The sequence below is a fragment of the Euprymna scolopes genome, chromosome 9 (assembly GCF_053919585.1).
Source record: "Euprymna scolopes isolate OS-2025 chromosome 9, ASM5391958v1, whole genome shotgun sequence".
Taxonomy (NCBI): domain Eukaryota; kingdom Metazoa; phylum Mollusca; class Cephalopoda; order Sepiida; family Sepiolidae; genus Euprymna; species Euprymna scolopes.
Window position 1 is genome coordinate 140,152,381 of NC_136490.1, and position 24,470 is coordinate 140,176,850.

A 24,470-nucleotide genomic window follows, 5' to 3' on the forward strand; every position below is an offset into this window, starting at 1 on the left:
TTCAAAGAATTATTTTATTAAAAAAAACAATGGTTCAAACAATTAGACTTGTTTTTACAATTAAAAAATTAAACAGTTAAAAGAAATTGCTTTTTTTTTTTTTTACAAAGCAATTGAAAGAATTAGAATTTTTTTACAAAGTAAGCAGATCCACGAGGTTAGTTACTTTTCTTATAATGTTGAAAGGGTTAGTTTTTTGCCTCGACACTGGTCACAGAGTATGACGTAACACACCTTTACCCCGAACTCAGAACGAGCCTGGATCCTCGGACTCCATCCGTTCACATTATCCGTCGTTTTAAACAAAAACAATATTAAGTACTAAATTGTCGTGTTGAAAATAGTAATATATTCAGAAATTTCAAAAATTCATTTAGTAGAGTTATTTATACTTAAAAGTAATTTTTAATGGAGAATTGAGTATAATTGTATTTTTCTTAGATGTTATAAAGTAGACAGTGTAGAGTTCATACTCAGGGGACATAACTCGGAATGCATATTTTAGATTACATTGTAATGGCGATCAACTAACCCCATAGTGAGAGACTTTTTCTTTTTTTTTGCTAAAATCATAACAGTTGTTCTATTCGATGGATTTTCATAATTTTTAAATATATTATTTTCCACCTAACAATTAAGTACGTAATATAGTTTTCATTTAAAATGACACATTTTTAAAAAAAATCGATCGATCGACTATCTCAATAAGCACCCATTTTCTTTTTTTACTATATTTATTTGGACAAATTTTTCCTAGAACTAATTAATAATTGAATTTAAAATATTGGTCCTTCTACGCTTTATCGCCGAAACTCGAGACGCCATTTTATTTCACGCACCTACTGTAAAAATCCAAGGGAGAAATCAGTATTTCAAACTTTGGCCGAAGCATGAAATAAATAACAACGCTTGCCCAGTTTAAACAATTATGAATATGTCATTTCATTTTCTATTTTTAGTAAAAAATAATTTACGTTTCATGAAAAACTTTCCCGTTTTCATTAATTAAATCGAAACATTTCCAATTAAACAATTATGGATATATGTTCTTTCACTTTCTTTATTTACTTTTTTTTTCTTTTTTTTTTTTTTTTTTTCATAGTTCTTTCCGGAAGTTTATCTAGTTTAATTTTTTTTGTTATTTATGTCTAACTTCGACTTGTAAGAAATTTCTTTCTCACACATCCCAATTTCCTCCCTGCAGAAGCAAAGGAATTCCACAAACAAAAGCCATGCCTTTAAACTCAATTTATTCACAAATAACAGCAATGAAAGTTCTTCGGTTCTGGTACAGTCCTTTTGCAAAACGATGGGCCGATTTGCTTCCATACGCATGGAGCCTTTAGTTCGAATTCCTATTGCCGGAATGTTAGTCCGTTGTTCCTTTGGAAGGATCCATGAATGTTCATTGTAAATTCGGCGGGAATGATGACGCCTACAAGACTCAAGATGAAATGAGATAAAATCCAATATTTGGAAAATAAACATGCAGAACAGTTCTTAAATGTCGTCCTTGAATTGGATAGATTCAGCAATATAAGTTGTCTCTGTTTGAAGAAATATGTCCTTCGTTCACCAACAGTTTGGTGTTCATGAAGGAATAGTCTTGGCTCCCTCCAGAGGCAGCCGTTGCCGGATTTCTCTTAGACTGAAAAATAATAGCATGATACAAAAAGCGCGCCAAGTCAAATCACCTGACACATTCAAATTTAAACCAATCACAGACCGGCTACTAGAACTGTGTGGCCGGCCTAAACAAGAAAGATGGTGTTTGTATATGGAATTTCTCACAGGCCATAGTTTAAAATACTGATTTCTTCCTTACATTTTAACGGCAGCTGCGTGAAATAAAATGGCGTCTCCAGTTTCGGCGATAAAGTGTAGGAGTACCAAAATATTTTTTAATATAATAATTTAAAATAAATTTAATTGAATGCATGTTTAAATTGGAAAAGAACATGGGTTTCAGATGGAGTAAAGGAACCTAATTCAACGAAGGGTCTTTAAATTAACTATCACCGTTTACTTCGGGGAACTCATTTGTATGAGTAAATACGCGATATCGTTAGCCATTAAAAAAATACTAATCATGAAGTTCCTTACAGAAATCGAATCCACATAATGATACTGCGACTATTCCAAAGAAACACATGTTTTAGCTTTTTTCTTTTTTTCTTTTTATTCAAATATACACGTTCACCTTTCCGTAAATGATAGACTAGTTTGATTCACTTGCTGAATGTAGGTGTGTTGGGGGTGGGGGTCTTATGAAAATAAAAACTTTAATCATTTTGTAGCTTTCTACTTTCAAGAAGCCAACCAACCATCACAGTGGACAAATATTTACGTTTTTGTGCTGGTTTTATTTGTGTAGCTGCTTCCCCGCGACCCAACCCACAAACGAGATTTTTCTTGGTTACCTGTTTTGATTAGAGACAAAACAGACCAGATGCAGGAGGAGACACAACAACAGGGGAAGGGGATGATGTCCAAGGTATTTTGTTTTCTTTCCTTATTTGCCATCTGTGTAAAATCCAGAAATGTCATGAAAAGATCATTTTCTCGGGTCCCAAAGACACCAGAGTCTGTACCAAAGGTTCTCAACCGGGGTAAATTTACTCTTAGGGGATAAAAAAAAATATATCGTCGGGAGGGGTAAATAATTGAAGTACCTGATAATTTAAAAATAATTTATTTTCAGATTGTGTCATGTCTGAGAAACGTACGTACCTGGATTCATATGTCTAGTATGGTTTTGACTTCATTGTTGTGTTGTGTTTAATACTACTTTTATACAAAACCTAAAGTCCTATACAATAGAAAGGTTCTTTACCTTATTTTTCTGTCACTTTATGATGGTTATGGATTTTTTTGTATGGGAGTAAGAGAGTAAATGAAGACATGCATAAAGCCGAGGGGTCAATGATGGAGGAAAGGTTGAGAATAACTGGTCTAGACCATTGTTGAGATGGCCTCTTATCTGTTGGCTGAGATATGTTTCTGCTCCTGTACATTTCTAGGAAGTCCAACCTCCTCCCAGGCTTTGCCTTCTCACCCATTGAGAAGGGATTGCTAATCGCCTGAGACTTCTCAGGCATTTTTGTATTACAGGCCAGCGCGATCTTCCTGTTCAAATCCCAGTTTCCCGACCTTGTGTCACATCTTTCCACCAGGGAGGAAGTAAGCATACAGGTTGAATATTTTTTTTTAAGCTTTTGAAGCTTGCGATTTCGGTTCAATTTCGACCCCCCCCTCTCCCCGCCGCCTTCTATTTAAACATTTATTGCTACATAAATAAATCGGAAAGTGGTAAACAAACAAATATCTGTCACCGTCGCATTTATTGTTTTTCTTTTCTATCAGTATTTCGTTTCGTTTTCGAGTTTTGAGCGATTATTGAGTCTCTCTAGATCACTCATGTTAACCATTTTGTTCTCGTTTTAATTTAGCAACTCATTACTACTACACGCGTTTGAAACTTTAAAGAAGCTTTAAAATAAGTTTTAAAATACACAAAAAAAAAACAAAAAAACACATCCAGGTAGTTAGAAGAGTAACTTATCTTGCCTTTGGTAACATTTATCTGTTATATAATTGCATCTTTGTCGCTTTTTCGGTTTGTTGTCTATAGTAAAAAAAATAAATAAATAAATGTCCATATATTTTTAATGGCTTCTTTTTATTTGGGATATGTGTGTGCGTGTTGAGTAAAAAACAAAACAAAAAAAACTTGCATTCTTTCACTTTTGTGGGATTCTTCTGGCTGTCTAGCTTATCACCACCACCCCCACCTCCGCCGTCACCGATGACTAACTTTGCGATGCCGTGTGTCAGAGATGACTTGGTGGAAGAGGGGGGGGGCAACTTTGTTTACATGCCCCCCACCCCTATTGATAGTAAAGAAACTCTACTCTCACACGCAAACACCTGCAAAGGTCTGGTGAAGAAGCAAAGCCCACGGTATTGTATTTTAAAGACGAACAGTTCTAGGAAATAAATTTTGCTCATAGAATTTTCCTTTAGTTTTATGCACACATGGAGAGCGAGTGAAATTGTTGACAGTTGTTGTAACCGGACGAGTGTATTTTACGAATGTTTCACCGGAAGGGGGGGGGACTATAAGCTCAGTCGAGCATGAAAATAACGATAGACCAGAAATAGACTCGCAACTTTTTGTTTTTCTTACACAGGAATCACCACTTATCAAGGCCCGGAGGCCACTCGCGGATTAGGGTTAATGGGTATACATTAGTCAATGTGATTATAGCGTAGTAAACATAAGTAGTGGGAATTTTGTAACTTGGATTACTTAGGGGGACAGTTCATCAAGAACTTGTTTACGTTGGACTTGAAGACAATCAGATTGTAGTCAGCTAGAAAGCAGGAAAACGGAAAAGAGTTCCAGTTTCACATGCGTGCAGTTCTAAGAAAGAAGCTTTGTTCATGGAATCTACATTTAGGTTTAGGCACAAATAAAGAGTGAGAAATTATTGTTAGTGGTTTTGGCTAGACGAATGTTTCTCGTGAAAGTTTAGCGAGGTGGTGCAGAGATTGGAGCTCAGACGAGCACTTGCCATGAAAATAACGATAAAGCAGGGACGGGCTCGCAACGTCTTTTCTGTGAGAAAGAGGTTGCAGGGAAGAGAAAAGGGTATCTCACACTAGTCTACGAAGTTTGAACTCTGTCAAGCCAGAATAAGCTGCTTCTTTTCTAAGAGAAAGTAAGGAGGCGAAAAAGTCTCTGTCCTCTAGATTTCGAAGACGGTTTTGTATCCTAACTTTTAAACGCACACTCATGCATATATACTCGCGTGTTATATATCTGTACCTTTCTATTCCGCAACCACCTCTCTATGCGCCTGCATTCACCGTTACCTCAGCATCACACATTTTGGATAAAATTTGATTCTTTTGAGTTGTATTTGTAGACTATAAATAAAATTGGAATTTACTTTAAAATTCATTTTGATTACTTTCTCATGAAAAAATATTTTTTTATGCTCGATCGTAATGCATCATTAAGTATGTAAACAAAATCCAGTCATGTTGAAAAAAAATGGCCTCTCACGGTCAGTAAAACAGCAATAGTAATCTCATTTATAAAACTAATGCTGTCTGTCTGTCTGTCTGTCTCTCTCTCTTTCTCTCTCTCTCTCTCTCTCTCTCTCTCTCTCTCTCTCTCTCTCTCTCTCTCTCTCTCTCTCTCTTCATATTTTCAAACTCTATCCGAAAGTAAAAAGTCGCAGAGCAGCAGTGGGGGCCTCAAATCATTGGATTTTTTTATGGACCGTTCTTTTAAGGGTCTTAAAAGTCGGTTAAAATAGTTTTAAGGGGTCTTATGACTTTTAAGGACTTTTTTTTTCCTTCATCCAATTTTTATCCTTTTTAAACCAAGAAAAAAAAATCTCCAACTGTATCTATTTTCCCGAGGAACATAAATCTGTCCCTGAAGAGTTGTTTAATGACTTTCCACCATTCAACGAAACACATGTAAGACGAATTATACTACTAATAAAATGAGTGTGATTTAAATGCATCTTTGGTTTGGTATGTTTACTTTCGATATATCTATCTATATAAGTGAAAATGTGTGTGTGAGGACAACTCTCAACCTATATACTCCACGAATTTTTAATCTACAGACTTGAAATTCGGTATATAGGATATTCAGATACGTGGAAAACTTTTTAATCTGTTTTCATCCGGAAAAAAGTCTGCGAAGTAGTCAAAATTGAAAAATTGGTACTGGAATGAGGGGGGGGTTAATCAGATTCTTATGTTCCTCAACTGTTTCATGACTGTGCATGCGCGAATCGTTTACATGACAGTTTCTTTGTTTAAGAATAAGTAGGTTTGAAAAGACTTTTTAAAGACCGAGGCAAGCTGGCCTAATGATTGACTCACTGTTTTTAGGTTTTGGTTTCAATCTCGGCTCGAGTGTTTTTTTTATTTTTTTATTTATTTACACGTGAACGACCGGTATATCGGCTAGTATGCTATAAAAGTGTAAATTCATTTTTATTGAAAAAATCTTTCTAGACTGAGGTATTTTTTTTTCGCTCCGCTATAGATTGTCCCTTTTGAGGCAGCTGAATTTTTTCCACATCCTAAACCAACTTTGTGTTTAACTTCTCTCGTGTGGTGATGTTGAAGAGGTAACTAAATAAGTACTTGACGAAAACTATGGTATTGTCTAGCGACACTGAAGAGTCATATGACAGAATAGTTGTTTGTGGACGAATACACACAGACTTTTTCTTAAAAAGTGTTGATTTATTTTCTTAATTTGTAAACCCGTTTTGTTTTGTTTTGTTTTTGTTTTGCTTTTTGTTTTTTATAAATAGCATAAAAATCTAAATAATTGGTTCTTTTGACAAAATGTCGTATCTGTTCTGATGCTACTCTTGGCATTTTTGTTCTCAGACTTCTCCTTCACCGACTGAGAACAATTTTAAATTTTATTCTAATATAGTGTCTCGTTTTGGGAGCTATATTTTTCGACATTAAAAAACCGATCTTGTGTCTAACTCTGCCCTCGTGGGGAGGTAAGTAAATAAGAATTGCTAAAGTAAATCCGCATGACACAACATGACACAACTTTGTTGACGGGTTTGATTCTGTTGTTGCAGGAGGGAAAAAGTGAAGGTTGCCAACATCCCTAACTTAAAGTAGTACTATGTAATCGACTGGCACACCCAGGTTGTCAGTCTGTGTCGTTGTCAGCTTAACTTATCGTCACCCTCCCCCATAACTGTTATTACGCTTTTGGGTAAAATTACAGTGTAGTTAACAATCGAAAAATCTTAAACAAGAAATAACAATAACATACCAAACGCAATAAAATTTAATTATCTGTAGACGTGTATACTTTTAATGTTCTGAAATATATATATATATATATATATATATATATATATATATATATATATATATATATATATATATATATATAAATTTTAAGAATTTGTTTTTGATATCCGCGTGGTTTATCGTCACACCAAAACTAAAATAGCCTTACTTTAGTTAAATTCAGGCTGAAAAGATAGACAAAAATTATTGACCCTATTAATAACCCTAAGTTCGAGTGGAAAGCACTCTTCTGAAAAAGGTAAAAAAAAAAAAAAAAAACTTAGTAAAATCACACAATCGCCTAAGTTTAGCGAGGTAAAGCTATTGCATCGGTCGACATATTTTTTCGCGTGTCAATTAGACCCCACACAATCATATCAATAAAATTCTGACAAAAAAAAAAAAGCTTCCACACACTAAAAATATGCGAATCAACAGAGAATTTAATTCTGTTTTGCTTCTTCTAAAATTGTTTTAAATTTTTTTCCCCCGATTTTTCGACTGTTAACTATACTGCAATTTTGTCCTTTCAATTTTATTTTTGTTAATATAATCTTGTCTTTGTTTTACAGGCGAATTGTTTGATAATATGATATCATCAAACGGACTGCAAAAAATAATTGTTGGTATGTAGTCAGCGTCATGTTCACATTTAGCCATGCAGCGTTAGGTCTATCCTTTTTAACGTCTTTTCTTTTCATTTCTTGTCTACCCCTTCCCTGCAACTTCTCATTCTGCGTCATCCTAAGATGACGCGACATCTCCGAGTGCCGGGATGAAGATGGGAGCAAAACACTCGCTAGAAGGCGGGAAGAAAGTTGGCTGGGGGTTGGATGGTGTATTGAGGATGGGGTATCAAACAAATAGGGCTGATATTAAAATAATGCAACTGGTTATATTTGAGAAGTTATGGCTGACGCCAGGAATGTGCCAATGTGTGAGGGGCGGCGGGGGCGATCGCAACTGCAGTTAGAAATGAGTATTGGGATTACGGATGGGGTTTAGTCGAGAGGACTGGGGAAGTTGAGGTGTGGCTACTGTCGCTCCTTCTTTCCCTTATTCGAAACGTGAAGCTTTATTTGGTTGAATAGAATGGTATTTTTGCTACTTCAACTCTCGCCGTCAATATTTCGTTTGTAAAAATTTTCAGCGCGTGTCCCCCCCCCCCCAGTCCCCCCACATGAAAACAAAAAGAAAAATTTGTAAGATGCACGTATCCATGACTAAACGAAAATACCATATTCTCAAAATTGATCAAGTAGATTGAAATAAAAAAAATCGTTTTTAAGGGAGTTTAAGTTACGAAGTGGGAAATGCTTTCTAAAATCTCGCAAGTTTGAATTATTTGGACTTATCTCCCGTGTGCCTTCAGCCTGTTTACTCGATCAATTTACGTGATTTTTTTTATGTAAGATATTTTCTTCTGTTACGGATACGTACATCATACAGATTTTTCTTTATTTTTATTTTTTCATAGTGGGGATTATTCTGGACAAACACCAATTTTTCTTCTGACCCCCCCCCCCCCATCAATTAACCAATTTTTTTTTTTTTTAGAGGGTGGGGATAAAAATAATTTTTGTTTTGAAGATTCTTTTCTGTACAAGCTATTTTATAGAAGATAGTGTATCGGCTCCCAGGGAACCAGTGGCCAATTCCAAAAATAGGGGATTGTAAAAAAATTTTACATATTGTTCGGAGCAATTTAACTAACGTCAAAATCAGAACAGAACAGATGTATGTAGTATGTTCAGTTTACATTGTCACGCCTCCTAAAACTATGTAAATAAAACAAATGTATGTATGTGTGTGAAAATATTTAACCGATAAACTCTTAAACTACTGGTCACTTAACACTGAAATTAACAAGAAATAGTAATCCTCAACTAAGGATGGTTTATAACAAGTAAAATCTTTGTTTGGATGGATAAATAAGGCATACAGAAATATGTTGACAAGTTGAAATGCAAAATATTCATTTCAACTTGCTGACATATTTCTATTATTCTTCCGCATACGCAAATTCATTCATAGCTTGAAGTGATTTAATTTTAAATCTTATCTGTCTGTCGATAGCTCAAATGGTAGGGAACATGGCTGGAGCACTAAATTCTTGGTTTCGATTGTAGCTGATAGCACCCAAGTCGTTTTTATTTTTTAACTTTTGAAATCAATTTAATAGATTTTCTTTGTAATAATCAATACGAAATCTGCATGAATTAAAGAATTAAAATATTAAGTGTATTTTACGACCGGGCAAGGCCTGGTGCCCCCCCCCCCCGCTATTAAATTATTTTACCTACCAAAACTCTAAAATGTGTGACTTAAGCCAATAATTTCCTGTCCAATCACATCCTGCTTCAATGCCATGTACCGGAAGTGTCTTATCGAAACACCTAAAGCGACTTTCTCTGGAATGTTTGCGTATATTTCGATGTGTGTATAAGTTCATGACTAATTAATGGCGGATCGTGACTAGTTGTTCTCTTTATCATCTTTTCTCGAAGTCACCTGGTGATTATTTTAGGGGGAGTACTGTAATATTTTTATCTCAAACAAGCAATTAAACGAACGGCTTGTACATGTCGTTTCCAACAAACGTGTAGGGTGCACATACGCGGTGCTGCCAGTGAGCGAATAACAAAAGTCTTTTTACATACGTGCACGATCGCTGGTCTTTCATTCTTTTTATCGTTACTTTTTTATGCCTGGGTCCGTGACCCCTTGTGGTCGTTGATCTTCTGTTTAACTTGAGATGACCATATTCTTGCATGGAACACAATAGAGACTTGTCGACTTTTAAGTTTTCTTTAGAGAAGGCTTGTTCATAGGAGGAGAGACCAATCTAATTCTGATTATTTTTTTCTTGTTTTTTTATTTAGTTTTAAGACGGTCGACGCATAGGCAGAGTCTCATGGCAATATTTGCTTAGATTTCTACATCATCGTGCACATCTTGTCCATCTCACTTCCCGACTCGAACTGATTAGAAACTCTGGTCTCTCCCCTAAATACGTTTTTTTTTTTTACATACAAGGTCACCATATGAAGGCCTGGAGGTCACTTGAGGATAAAGGTTAAGTGTTAGGTAGATGGTGAGACAACATGATCAGTCATAGTAGAGCTTATGAAGAGCTAGATTATCTAATAGGACGGCTCAATAGGAATTTATTCAATTTGTATTTGAAGACGACCATGTTATAGTCAGCCGGGAAGCAGACCCACAGTATTGCCTTCCAGACGGACAGTTCTAGGATAGAAACTCTGCTCATAGAATTTTCGTTTAGTTTTAGGCACAGATAGTGAGGGAAGTTGTTGGTGGTAATTGCAGCTAGGCGTGTATTTGTTGCGAACGTTTTATAGGAAGAACCCCTAGATTGGAGCTCGGTCGAATACCTACTTTATAATTTCCTCCCTGTTTTCTGCTTCCCTGACTGTACTAACTTGCAGAAGTTTAAATGTAATGTGAACAGACATCTTACTGTTCAACTGCTCTCAGTCCCCTGTTAGATATGGTTGCAAATAGTAGCCTTTTACGTATATCTTGTTTCGAGGTTAAAATTGATGAAAAACAAAACAAAACTGGATTTGTAATTAAAATTCCAAACAAGATTTTCCCCCAAGTCTTCCCGCCCCTGGAGCAATTAATATTATCCAGATAGGAAAACACTAAATGCCGAGATTAAAGCTGGATAGAGTCAGGTAATAAATTGTGCAAACCCTTATGGACTTAAGAAGAGGAAAAAATCCTATCAATATATATTGCAGGTTGATTTTTTTTTTTTTTTTTACACTCAGGTTCACCCCTAATAAGGCATATCGCCACCTTGGAGCCATACCTAGGAAAGATTAACAAGATTTTGGTTTACGTTATATTTAAACTTCTGCATATCAGTACAGTCAGATAGAAGGATGGGAATTCCGAAATTCTAGCTGTTCGACGAAAGAAGATATTAGAGTAGAAAGCTTTCTGGAATTTAAGGACTTCAACAGTGAAGAGGTGTGATTTTCTTGCTAAGCAGATTTGGCGGGGATATGTACATTCAGGGGGCACAAGTGCAACGGGTTCATCAGAGCACATTCCATTAAAATGCTTGTAAAACAGGCACAGAGATGCAACATTACCACGATTGTTCAGGGCTTGGAGCTTAGTTGGCAAAGTGGGATCTATTAGATTGAAGACTTTTTTTGAAACCCTATCCAAGAGGGAGAGACTAGTGATAGATGCAACAGCCCAGATGTGGCATGCATGAGCAAATAGTGGCTTTATAGAGGTACAGAATACTCTCATATGTGAGTAGTTTTCTAGCACGATAGAGGAAAGCCACCTTGACAGTTTTAAATTTGATATCTTGTGGGGGAAGAGTATTAAGGTATCTTTTTTATATAAATAGAAATAAGCATGTGTTTGTCTGTTCCGAAAGATTTAAAAATTCTGAGAATATGTCACTGTTTGGGACTGATGTCTGTGCTAAAGTTAAGCAATTTAATACTGGTCAGTATCAGATGAATGACCATGTGGGTTTACCTGGCATTGTCTGTGGAAGGAGGACTATTTCCCATCAAAATCGAAAGAAAACTACAAAGCTAACATTACCAAAATCGTCTCCTCTGACCGAATGCGTCTAGAGACTGCTTGAAAATTTTATATTCCCTAGAAACTTTCTCTCTCAGACAAAACTGACTCAACCTGCATGGAATGAAGTTGCTTTAAGAAAAAAGTATTTATATTATGTTTCTCTTAATTTCTGTTCGTTCCACTTTTTTTTTTATTTTTGAAAATACTGAGCCGATTTCACTGAAATTTTGTATAGACCTTTGCCGTGATAAGGTGCAATGAACTATAGAATGGTATTTGTTCGATGCATAATTACAGATTATTATTTAATGCAAAAGTAAGCACAAATTTAACCATATTCAACAATGAATTTGGCATAAAGCACTCCTGAATCTATGGGCTATAACTTTTGCCCTTTTTTTAATGTCATAAAAGTCGAATAGTTGTTGGTTGATCCAGTAAATCATAGAAAACGGGTGGATTTTTGTTATTCTCGCTAAAGAAAACAAATTATGCTGTCAATGTGAAGATGACTAACACGTCAACCCAAAGTTGGGTATGTTCGAAAAACTAAGCAAATATAAGCAACAGATTTAAATTATAACAAAGACACCTTTTAGCAGTTTCTCAGCAGAGTTAGAATTTTTAAAGAATACACGGAAACAAAAACTTTCAGTTTGATTTCTATATCTTATTTCGCCAAACAAGTTTAACAAAATAAAATTAGGTACAAGGTCAATCGAAAAATTGGAGAGAGCAGGGGGTCTATGATCATTCTCGTCACTGTACCTTTGATTTGTCTATGCTAATCCTAGTTGGAGTTCTCAGTCACCATAATACAACAAACACACCAGGAGTCTTCCTACTTAAGATCCTCAAATCAAATGTTTGTTTTTTTATTAATAAAATGTATGTATTTATATGTAAAAATTAGTTTATAAAACCGTTTTACTAGAGACAAAATTTCGCTATGGAAGTGATGTCCTGCGAAATTGATATATTTGTTTGAAGTTACTGAGTGATCATGGTTACTAAATTTTTTTATATATTTTTTTTTACATGGTAGTCACCACTTATCAAGGCCCGGAAGCCACTCTGGGATAAGGATTATTGCATGTACAGTAATCAATGGGATAGTATCGTAGTAATCGTTAGTATTGGAGATTTGATAAAGTGTCTTACTTAAGGGGGCGGTTCATCAGAAATTTGTTTATGCTGGACTTGAATACATCCAAGTTGTAGTCAGGTGGGGAGACAGGCAAATGGAAGAGAGTTCCACTGGCGTGCACTCCTAAGAAAGAAGCTTTGTTCATGGAATCTGTTTTGGTTTTGGCACAGATAAAGAATGGGGAAAATTTTTGACAGTGGTTTCAGCTAGACTGGTGTTTATCGTGAAAGATTGGCAATGGGGGACCAGAGATTGGAGCTCAGACGATCACTTGCTATGGAAGTAACGATTAAACATAGACAGGCTCGCAACGTCTCTTCTGTGGGAGAGCGGTTGCAGGGAAAAGAAAAGGGCATCCCCCCCACTTAGCCACAAAGTCTATTTTGTACTCTGTCAAGGCAGGATAGGCTGTTTTTAGCAGCTCCTGCCCAGATGTGGCAGCAGTACTCCATCCTTGGACGTACTTGGCTTTTATATAGATAGAGAATTGCATACTATATTTGAATAATAACCTAGTAAATCGCCTTACTTAATGAGTGTTCATGGTCGGAACTAGTATATCCTCAGCATTGGACTTTTGATGTACCTTTCGATGTCTCTTTCTCAGTTGTAGTCTGTAGTAGTCAGTATTTTTGGCTTAATCACACTCTTGTGAGGAGGAACCCGGATGTACTCATATTAATTACATCAGAAGATTTGATTAAAACCCACTTGGAATTCAAGGAAAACTTAACTAAAAAAAGATCGACCGTACTGGATCTTAAAATTAAACTATGTAGGTATTTATTTGCTTCCCCACGAAATGTGACACAAGGTCGTTTTTAATGTGGGAGAAACCAGCTCCCAAAAAGTATAGTATAATAGTATAAAATTAAAATTTATGGGAACCATTTATTATAAAAAATAGATAATATATAGAAGTACTAAGTATAAACATTAAAATATATATATATATATATATATATATATATATATATATATATAGGTAAATATACGTTAATAATAGTGATATTTACTAATAGAAATAAAATAGGTTTAAGGCTCCAAAAATTCGGACCAGAACTATCCGCAAGAACCCGTAATGCAGTGGTTAGAATACTTGAAAAAAATCATTTGGAGAAAGTGATATTCTTCAGAAGGTTCAATCCTCAGTGTGGGCGACTGAAAAATACAATTGTGAATTCCTTCAGACCTCCATCCAATCATGGCTGATGGAACAAGAGCATGCTGCCCCTGTGAAATTCCTGAGTTTGACAGAAACATTCCCAAGTTCAACAAGATACACCTGAAGAAGGTTGGAGGTTACATCGACAGAAACGTTGTGAAAAATCACACTCAAGATGAGAACAGTAGTCCGATGAATCCAAATATGACTAATCAATTCTCACTTCAAAAATTCAGAAACGTTAAACCTTATGTCTAGAATCTTTATTCGAATTTTGATTACAATCCGTTACATTATTTTGATTATAAAATGTTTAAAATTTAAGATAATTTTTTTTAATAGAAATCATTCCAGGCAAGAAGCCACTTGATGTAAGGAGGAGCTTAAAAATAAATACCATTTCAAGGTCAAAAATTAGCCAGCAATAATTGTTATATGGATATATTTCAACCAAGAAAACGGCAATTCTTCCCGCTTTGTCTGAAACATCACTCATGAAATGTGAAGACTAAAGAACAAAATAAGGGGAGTGGAAATTATGAGGCTACCAAAAGTTCAGTGTGTGACCCAGTGAGTCAGATTTTTTTTTTTTCTTTGTTAGTAGATATACAATTTTACTTGTTGCGTATACGAATTCTAGGAAAGGGGTGGATTTTAATTTCCTTTTGCCTAATTAAAAAAAAAAAAAAAGTTGCAGTGTTGACAGCAAAAAAAGAAAACATGACTCAACATTTTGGGTGTGCTATAATAATAATAATAATAATAATCGCTTGTACCTTCGTTTACAACGTTGCCACCTTCAACATCCATTTAACAGAAAACAGATCGTCCAATTGCTAAAAAATGAAATGCGAAAACTAATGAAGAAATATCTGGTGTCGTGGAGTGTCAAAAATTAAAATTTTCAGTTTCCAAATGAATTGTTCCAAAATCAAAAACAATGTTATAAATAGAATTCTATGGTTATCGACTTTATTGATGGTCATTTTATTTATTTAGAGAATATTTTAGTTGATTATTAGTTTTACTGTAAAAAAAATATTTTTGTGGCATTCAATTTGAAAATTAAATTGTTACAAACTAATAATAAAGAATGATATAAATGTTGTTTATTATAATTATTATCATCATGATAGGTGTGTGTTATTTATTTTGTGTGTCACGCTTACATTCGAGTGACTGGCGTTTAATTGTTATGGACTTCCATTTCTTGTAATAAATAATTTTACCAAGAATTCTTCGGAGGTTTTGCTTTTGATTAGAGTTGAAGGAACTAAAGTTATATATATATATATATATATATATATATAAGTTTTGGTTTCGGTTTTGATTCAAGCTGATGTGCCCAAGTCATATGGATATATTTTTTTTTATTTTTGAAATTGCAACTTTATAATATATAAAAATCGATAGAACATAACTCTATAATAATATATACGAAATCTGCTAGAATTAAATATATTTAAGCATACTTTACGACAGGGCTACGCCGGATGTCCCTTCTAGCTTAGATAAATACTTTTGCAGTTTTAACAAAAGAGCTACAATAATATCAGGGCATCTCTATTTACGCTGAACATCTACAGAATGCCAACATCAATATATTACATATGAAGGAGCCCCCTGTGGAATTTCCACAGATCCCACTAGTTATTATTAATATTATTTACTCACTAGTAGTCACAAGCCACTATCAAAGATTTCTCTTTGAGAACAACTTGTGATGTTCTCTGGAGTCTGAATGACAAGTCTCCCCAGATTTCCAGTTCTCTTCACCTCTTTCAATAACCTTTGCATATGCATTTACGTTATCGCAACAACCGCTTACCATTGATTTCTTATTCGATCATTGACTTCTACTAGAATTTGGGTGGCAATGAGCCTCCTCAATGTCTCAGTCCTTTTTGCATTCAACAAGCGGTTGTCTGGCTAGTGCTTTCCTCGGTCTTTCCATCCTCTAGTGCTTTCACTCCTCACTTATGTAGTTTGGTGTCAGTTTATGGTAACACACACACACACACGCAGAGGTGGGGAAGGCAGGAGCCTAGGTGGGTTAAGTTACAATTATACAGTTTCAGTTTTCATGATTCCATGTGATGTCACTTTGTGTTTTATATGTTTAATGTGTAAGAATTTCTGTATGTCCGGCTTGTGCCTGAAGCTCGTGTGTTAGACTCCGAATTCAAGGGTTTTTCCTTAATATTTCAGCCATTTTCATTATTGTTATCCGTTGTATCTTCTCAGCTATCCCGCTAATTCCAATCTCTCTCATTCATTTTTCAAAGTTTTTTGGTATTGTTCCTGGTGCTCCTACAATGTGTTATTTTGACTTTCTTCATCTTCTATATTCCTTTGAGCTCTCTGCCTTTCTCACTTGATCGTGTCTATTTTTATATTCTTTTTGGGCTAGTTTGCTGCATTCGCTTATGTGGTTTATTGTCTCGTCTCTTTGTCCACAGTCTGCTTTCTTGTGTCTTGTCAGTCCTTACTTTGGTGTTATTATTTACTCACTAGAAGTAGTCACATGAGCCATCCACAAAGATTTCTCTTTGAGAACAACTTGTGGTATTCTCTGGAGTCTGGGTGACAACAAGTCTACTACTACTACTATTATTATTATTACGACGACGACCATCACCACCACTGCCGCCACTACAACTTTTAACCATTTTTATAAAAAAAATTTTTTTTTTCAAATTTCTGAAAAACTAAGACATTTCTTATGAGTGGAAACTCCCAGTTAAATTAAATTTTAAAATTTTCAATAAATAGACAATGTGTTTTTGAAACTACGGTAAGATGCAAATATTTTATTTTAAAAAAAATTGAATGTTTTTTTTTTGTTTGGTTTTGTTTTTTTTAACTAAAATAGTTTCATCTTAACGTGGTTTCAAAACAATTATTGAAAGTTTTTTAATTTTAGTAATGATGCTTTCAACGCCTTTTCCAATTTGTTTTAGAAGTAGAGAGAGAGCTCACAATTAAATCAACTTTGTTTTAATGAAAAAGTGAACCCAAATTCAAGTACAACTTCTGTTTTTGAGAGCGACGTTCGTCTAAATTACAGGATGGAACGATAATATTGTTGCCCTAAAGAAAACAACACTACAGCTTTATTTTAAAACTTTCATTAATAAAATCAATTCAGGTAACTTGATTTTATAGTAGAGCTGACATCTATTCAATGTAGCCGCCTTCAATCTCAATCACCATCTCAATACGGGTTCAGAACTGGGAGCATGACTTTTCTACAAGCGCCAGCGGAAGCTTAGCGAATACTCGGTGGATGGCAGCAATCAGACAGGTTTTAATGTTGTGAGAGGTCATGTTGGTGATGTTCTCGACGTATGACTAAACAAAATAGTTCAGCAGGTTCAGGTCAGGGGGGGACAGGGACAGTGAGAGAAGGGTACAAAGTTGTAGCACTCTTTCTGAAGTCGAGCCTGGGTTTCTTTGGATTTGCGGGTCGGTTCCGAGTCCTGCTTCCACATCCAGGGTCGCTCAGCAGCCACCTGATTGTATCAGGGGATCACCATGCTCTTCAGCATATCCAGCCAACTTCGAAGATGTGAGGTGGCATGATGTGGCCCTCACTTAAAATCACACCAAAGACCATATAATAACCGTAGCCAGAAACTTTGTTTTCATCACCCTGGTCGCTTCTCTGTTATTCATGGCAATCCAGCAATGCATTTTTAGGGTGCTGGCAATGGTCCTGTTGTCATAACTTGGATCGGTAGAGAGCTTAAGTTGTACAGTGGTGCATTTCCGATCTCGCTCGTTAAACATTGTGTCACTTTCAGACATGATAGAAGGCTCCTATTGCTCCTGGGATTTGTACACAACTGGCCAACTAGTAGATAGTCGGCAACAAAAAAAGAATACCGGTTTTCATCAAACGGAAATGGAATTATTTTCTAGGGCGACAATTTTATCATTTCATCCAGTAGACATTTGTTATATGAAAATCCACTTTTCTATAAATCAATAAGCTTATTATTTCCGGTTTCCGGTTATGAAACCACATTGGGGTTTTTACCTTGACACCAAAATCAAGAGATCAGACCATTCTTGTAATGACCTGTTCCCTGTTGATTAGGTCCTGTGCAGTTCTGGGAGGTCAATCTTCCCAAGCTTTGCTTTCTTTCTTTAAGAAAGGGTTAATTTCAGGCTAATTGTCTGAGGCGCCCCTACCGGGGAATGCCAATGGGTCTTGCCGCCTAGGCACATTTTGCAAGTCAGTGGGCGCTTACTTTTCCGACCTTGGTGTTACAGTTCTTGCGGTGGGAGAGAGCTAAATACACAATAAGCTTAAAACTCATAATGGTTCAGAACTCATCTTATGAAAGATCACTTTGAAGGTTTCATTTTTCTTTTTTCGTCTTTCTTTTCGTTATCTATTTTATTATTATCTGTCTCTCTCTCTGTCTCTCTCTCTTTCTGTCTCTGTCTGTCTGTCTGTCTGTCTGTCTGTCTGTCTGTCTGTCTCTCTCTCTCTCTCTCTCTCTCTCTCTCTCTCTCTCTCTCTCTCTCGTCTTCAATTGTATATTTCGTAGTCATTATTTTTTTCTCTCAGCTTCAGCCGGGTTTTTTACTTTAGCACCAAAATCAACTTTTTTTTTTTTTGAGAAGGGGTTAGTTTATGGCAAAGCGCTTGAGGCGCCCCTACCGGAAAATACTGACGGGGTTTCCCAGGCACTATTTGCAGATCAGAGAACTCCCCTGATCTGCAAAGGAGGGGGGGGCTGACTTTTCAAACCCACTTTCCGTCACATTTCTCGCGGTGAGTGAGAAAAACAAATTACTTTTTTTCTCACATTTTACAGTACCGTTCAATTCCTTTGTGTGATGCTTAGCCGTCGTGATAAAGCCGCCTTAATTTACTCAACTAAACAAGCGACTTTTTCCCTCTGTTAATTCTGTTACTTCATACGCTACGTTAGCATTCAATGCATTTTTGTCTTTTTTTTTTTTTTTTATAAAGTATCGACCCCCCCCCCCCCGTACTTTACAGCAGTTAAATTTTAACCAGTGATTGCTTTTAAAGGCGTTAAAATTACCTCCCTCCCTGTAAAAAAAAGGTTAATTCCTATTTCGGTTATATTTAGCGTGAAGAATTCAGACCTTACATTTATTACTTTGGCAAGTTTCATTGTTTTTTATGCTAACTTTTATTTCACATATACAAAGTCGCTGTCTTTATAAAGAATTTTAGAAAGAGACCAGCTAAGGAAGAACAACAGCAACAATTCGGGGTCATAACTCTATCCTTTGACTAGGAAATTATGAACTTCAGTTATCGTTCTTCTTTAGCTAGTCTCTTGTAAATAACTATATTTTTCGGGCCAAGTTTTCATTTCAGCATTAGTTTATTTATTTAAAAAAAAATTTTAAACTATGTTTGAGTAATAAACTCAAACATAGTTTAAAATTTTTTTTTGTTATGCCGAAACCCATTTCCCAATAAATAATGTAGGTGACTGACTTAAATAGTAATTAAGTAAAGCCAACTCTGTGATTGCCTTTGGGCCAAGATCAAAGTGTAGTATCTGTTCTCTCAGTTACTAAACTTTCCGCCACCGGGCTTTCGGGCTAGGTTAAGGTGTTTTCATACTAACTTTCGTTAGCAAGGACCGACCCCCTCCTTTGGGGAGTCAGGACCTAAAGGACCGACTCCACATTTGTGGGAGCTTGGACCCGGAAACCGATCCCCTTTTTTGGGAGACTGGAATCTCGGGACCAGCACCACTAGCTGGTAGTTGAGACCTGCTTTTGTTGTTTTTGTTTTGCATGCGTTTTTTCTTCGTTCCGGTCTCTTCCCTCTAGAGACAGGGGATGGTCTAATTTCTCCACACTTAATTGCCTGAGCAGCACTCTGACCTGCCAGGCCCAAACTTTGTCTATCTTCGCTGCTCTCCCAGTGGATCGAGCAGACAGGGTTCTCTTTCTCGCTTCCGTTGGGGTAAGTTAGTGGGTAGGGTGACGTGGGGTAGGGCGGGTGCTTCGTTTCTGCTCCCCTCTGTGGGCAGGGATGCCTATCCCCTCTCTCTCTTAATTGCGACGCGGCACTCTGACCCGCTAGCACCCACTGCGTCTTTCTTCTCTGCTCTCCCCCCTCACGGGGGGATCTGAGCTGCTAACCCGACATCCCCGTGAGGGGAAGTCAAAAACTCTAATTTCTTCAAAGTCCGCTCCTCCCCCTCCTCCCCCTCCATTCCCCTGGGTTTTCTTTTCCCCCACTACACTTTGGTCCGCGCCAGCGGCCAGTGCAACTGCCACGATGCCAGGCAGGAGGGGTACGTCACCCCAAATGCGCAGCATCTCAACTGCTAACGACTCCCTATGTGAGGGAGCTGATGCATCTCCCGGCGAGACGGCGCCAGGAAACAAGGTAGGGCCCCGGCGCGCGGCGACCTTGGAAGAAAGCGGGAGGGTAGGGCCGCAGCCCGCGGCGACCCCCCGAAAAGCACCTGCAACCGCTCCCCACGAGGGCAACCCAGCGGAAAAAGCTGCCGTTAAGTCACTAGCTGGGGAAAGTGCAGAACCCAGCCAACCAGCTGCACCCCAGGACGGCAAAACCAAGGGAGGAAGACCGGGGAACCCATCCCCCGCTCCCCCAAAGGGCGACTCCCCAACAGAAAAGGAGGAAAACAGCACCGCGGACCAAACCGAGGCGCTGGATGAAGACGTAATAGCCTCCATCTGCTCACTATTCGGCGGGGAAGACAGTGATTGGCCCCCCAACACTCCCCAAGAGGACCAAATACGGAAAAGGGGTGACTCTCCGGCCAGTGGTAACAAAAGCAAGCTGGAAGGAGAGACACCCTTGACAGTACCCACCAAGGCTCCAGCTGGGAACACGGCACCAGAAGGGGAGACACCTCCATCCCCTAAGGGGACAGCCACCCAGCAAAGGAAGAAAATAAGAAAGGGGAGCGGCCCGGAGAGCAAACCAAGCCAGGACGAAACAACGCCAAAAACACAATGGCCTACTTTGCCTGGTAACGGGCCAGTTCCGAAACCAAAAATGCCCATGACAATGGAGAGCCCCACAACACCAGCTACGCCCCCCAACCCGAGTCCAGCTGACACCCACCAGGATGGAGGACCGGTATGGGGCCCCAAAGAGCAGCAAGGGAAGTTGACGCCCGAAGACTACAGAGCACTCTTCGACTCCACTTACAAGGAGTATACCCAGGGGAACAACATCCAACCCCTCCCGGGTCAAGTGGAAGTTCTGGAGAAAAGAGTGCTCTCGCTGATAACTTCAGACACCAAGACAAGGGGTCTGACGGGCGTCAACAAGGACACTATGATGAACGTGTTGCTGGAGCAGAACATTCCCGCCAACTACATCTGTAGAAGGAGTTACGCACAGTGGGATGTTCTGCTCCCCACCTCCGAAGACGCAGTCAGGCTGTCCAGGACCTGCCATCAGAGCAGGAACATAAAGCTCCAACCCATCTATATGAACAAGAGGAGAGCAAATGTTTCTGCTCTAAACGTCCCCTGCTATATGGAGGCCAAACAACTGGGGGCTATCCTAAGCCAGTATGGAGACGTAGAGGAAGTCACCCCGGTCCGCGGATTAAGAAACATCATGACCGGGGACTACAAAGTACAGATGGTCCTGGACAAGGCTGGATTCTACGCCATCCCAGCCACACTCAAGTTCGGAGAGTGGACACTCTCCCTTATAGTGGAAGGGAGGAGGCCTCATTGCTGGCTGTGCACACAACAAGGGCATATGGCGAAGGACTGTCCAAAGAGAAATGGAGGGAAGAAGCCCACAAAAGCGGCGGGAACAAGCGTGACAACAAATCAAGCCGCTGCTCCCGCGCCGGCCGCAAATCCTCCAGAGGCACCGACAGGCTGGGTGACGGTTGTAAAGAAAGGCAAGATCAACAAACAGCCATCCTTGCAGACAGTCACCCAAGACCAAGAACAACCGAAGAGCGAGACGGAGATAATGGACACACAGACACCCTCCTCCTCAAACAAGAGGAAACTACCAGAATCTGAGGAGGAGGCCGCGTCAGAGGCAGAGGAAGAGACAACAACAGTCTCTATGGCCCTGAGCGCAACAGAGATCAGGAGGGCCAGGAGGAGGAAAAGCCGCAAGACACGCGCAAACTCTCCTACCCCCACTGAGACTGAGAAGGACTCCCTCGCAACAACAACACAGGATGAGCCCCCTGTGATCCCAACACCCCAGCAACCCGAACAACCTTCCCCCTCTCCTATAAAGGCCCCAAGAAACTCTTCCCGCCCCTCATCCCGTGACAGGAGCCAAAAAGAAGAAAACGAGCAGGCTACCCCCTCCCCAAGCGCTCAGCCTCCCCATCAACCAAAAGAGGTCCCCTCCCCCACTCCCAAAGTCCGCACTGAACGGACCAAAAAGCTCCCCTTTCTGCCAGGAAGCAGGATTTGTGAAACAGACCCTCTCCAACCGGCTCCGGACCTTAAAGGACAACAGAAGGTCCGGTACAATAAACTCAAAAACTTTGAAAAAGTCGGTGGAGAGCTAGTAACAGACCCCACTAAATTCAAGGACGCTCCCTTGTTGAATACTTTCGTTAGGGTCAACAAGGACGGTAGGACTGGAGGAATGTGGGCAATGATTAAGGCAGCGAAGAATGCGATCCCAGGCCAGCAGCTGGTGGATAGGGACCATCCTTCACTGACCAACATTTTCTTTAAATGTGAGGGTAGAATCCCCATGTATGTACACCCATCGCTATACAGGGCACTCAAACTAACCTTCCCCCTGGACGTGGGGGGCGTGGCCAAGGATGGATCACCTTCATCGGATTTACTTACCGGCAGCCTTGGCCAGGCCTGCCATGTCCTCACTGCCCAGGATTTCAGACCCGTCTGTGACAGTGCTTGAGGTAAGTGATCATGTCTTTGAACTTGGCTACATTGAATGTGAGGGGCATCAGGTGTCGAAGCAAGGCCTCGCGCGTTGTGAGAGACTTGGTGTCCCTCAAGGTAGATATTGCCGCTATCCAGGAGACCCACTTTGTTTGTGACGCGGATTGTCAGGTGCTGGTAAACGATTACGATGTCTACTCAGCATATGGCAATACCTATAGTCGTGGAATCTCCTTGCTAGTGAGTCGCACCCTGTCAGCGTCGGTGAATGTTGTTCACGCAGGCGAGGACGGGCGGGCGCTTGTTGTTGATGTTGCTGTTAATTGTAGTGTTTTTCGGATTGTTGCTGTTTATGCTCCCAATGCTGCTGTAGAGAGGGCAACCTTTTTTCGACGGTTGGAGGGCTTCTTAGTGGATCCGGAACGGTTAGTTTTAATGGGGGATTGGAATGCAATCCTTGATCCCAAAATAGATAAGGTCGGGGGGACTAGCGGGTCGGCGTGGTGTGACAGCAGTCTGTCTGACCTGATGGCCTCGTGCGATCTCGTCGACAGATTTCGTCTGGATCATCCGGGGCGGGAGATGTGGACGTGGCATCCTGTAGTGCCTTCCCATCCAAGCACTTACTTGGATCGGATGTTAGTTAGAAGAGGCGATGTAGACTTCCTATCTTGCCCCACGTTCCACTTGCTAGGACACTCGGACCATAAACTTGTTATGGCCCGTTTGAGCTTAAGCGCTAGGCCTAAACTGGCCGGATACTGGAAGTTCAACAGCACCTTGTTGGAGCTGGAGGACTACCGGTTGAAGGTCACTGAGCTAATTCAGCGGGCTTTAGTGGGGGCGGTTACAGGGAGTAAGTGGTGGGTTAGTCTCAAGGCCAAAATTAGGCGCTTCTCTGTCCAGTATAGCCAACGCCTCGCGATAGATAAGGCTAAGGCAAAGAAGCGTTTAGAGGATAAGCTGACCCGGGCGGTGGAGGGGGGGGGACCCCCTAGAGTTAGCACTAGCTAAACAAGATCTCAACCGCTTGGCTAGCGAGCGGTATGAAGGTCAAGTAGTTAGGGCTAGGTTAAACAAAGTTTCTAACGAGGCTGTGAATGTTGACGCTGTTGAGCGTAAGGCTGCTTTAAGGCGCGGTTCGGATGGGTACATTCGTAAAGTACATAACCTGGAAGGACACCCCTTAGTATCGACTCGGGAGATCTGCGAGGGGTTTCGGGAGCATCTATCGGTGCGCTTCACCCAACTACCCGGACTCAGGGTTGATGAGTTTGGCAGCTATTTGGCTGACTCGCCCCGCCTCACGGCGGCTCGGGCGGCTAGCTGTGATGGTCTTATTACTGAACATGAGGTCATTACTGCGTTGAAGCAGGTCGGCTATAACAAATCCCCGGGGCTTGATGGTTTACCCTACGAGTTTTACTTGAGGCTGTCGCCCATGTTGGTCCCTATTCTGAAGGATATGTTCAACCATTGGTTTGCCCAGGGTTCCATCCCTGGACAGGTGACCAAGGGTGTGATCACATTGCTGAGGAAAGGTCAACGGCATGGTGGGAGGGAAAACTTTGATGATTTTAGGCCCTTGACTCTGCTAAACACAGAGTTAAAGATTTTGGCAAAGATTCTTGCGAATCGCTTGCAGGTTGTCATCACTGACTTGATCGAACCGGACCAGACTTATGCTGTGAAGGGGAGATCGATTCAAGACAATTTGCACTTGATACGCTCGATCATAGAGGGGACAGAAGACGACGCCGAAGCCGCGCTGATCAGTTTGGATCAGTCCAAGGCATTCGATAGGGTCGACCATCGGTTCCTGGGATCTGTGCTAGAGGCCGCCGGATTTAATCCGGA

General features: G+C 39.5%; 1 protein-coding gene across 4 annotated transcripts in view; it reads left to right on the top strand.

The window, feature by feature from the left end:
* Positions 1–24,470, top strand: part of LOC145284877 (kazrin-like) — a 519,312-nt gene that overhangs the window by 259,884 nt on the left and 234,958 nt on the right. Inside the window, exon 2 of one of the 4 annotated variants that reach the window (XM_080133902.1) lies at positions 7,422–7,475. The exons of the other annotated variants lie outside the window; for them this stretch is intronic. Within the exon in view, the coding sequence (XP_079990028.1) occupies positions 7,422–7,475 (54 nt within the window). The remainder of the gene's footprint in view (positions 1–7,421; positions 7,476–24,470) is intronic. 4 annotated transcript variants of the gene reach the window in all.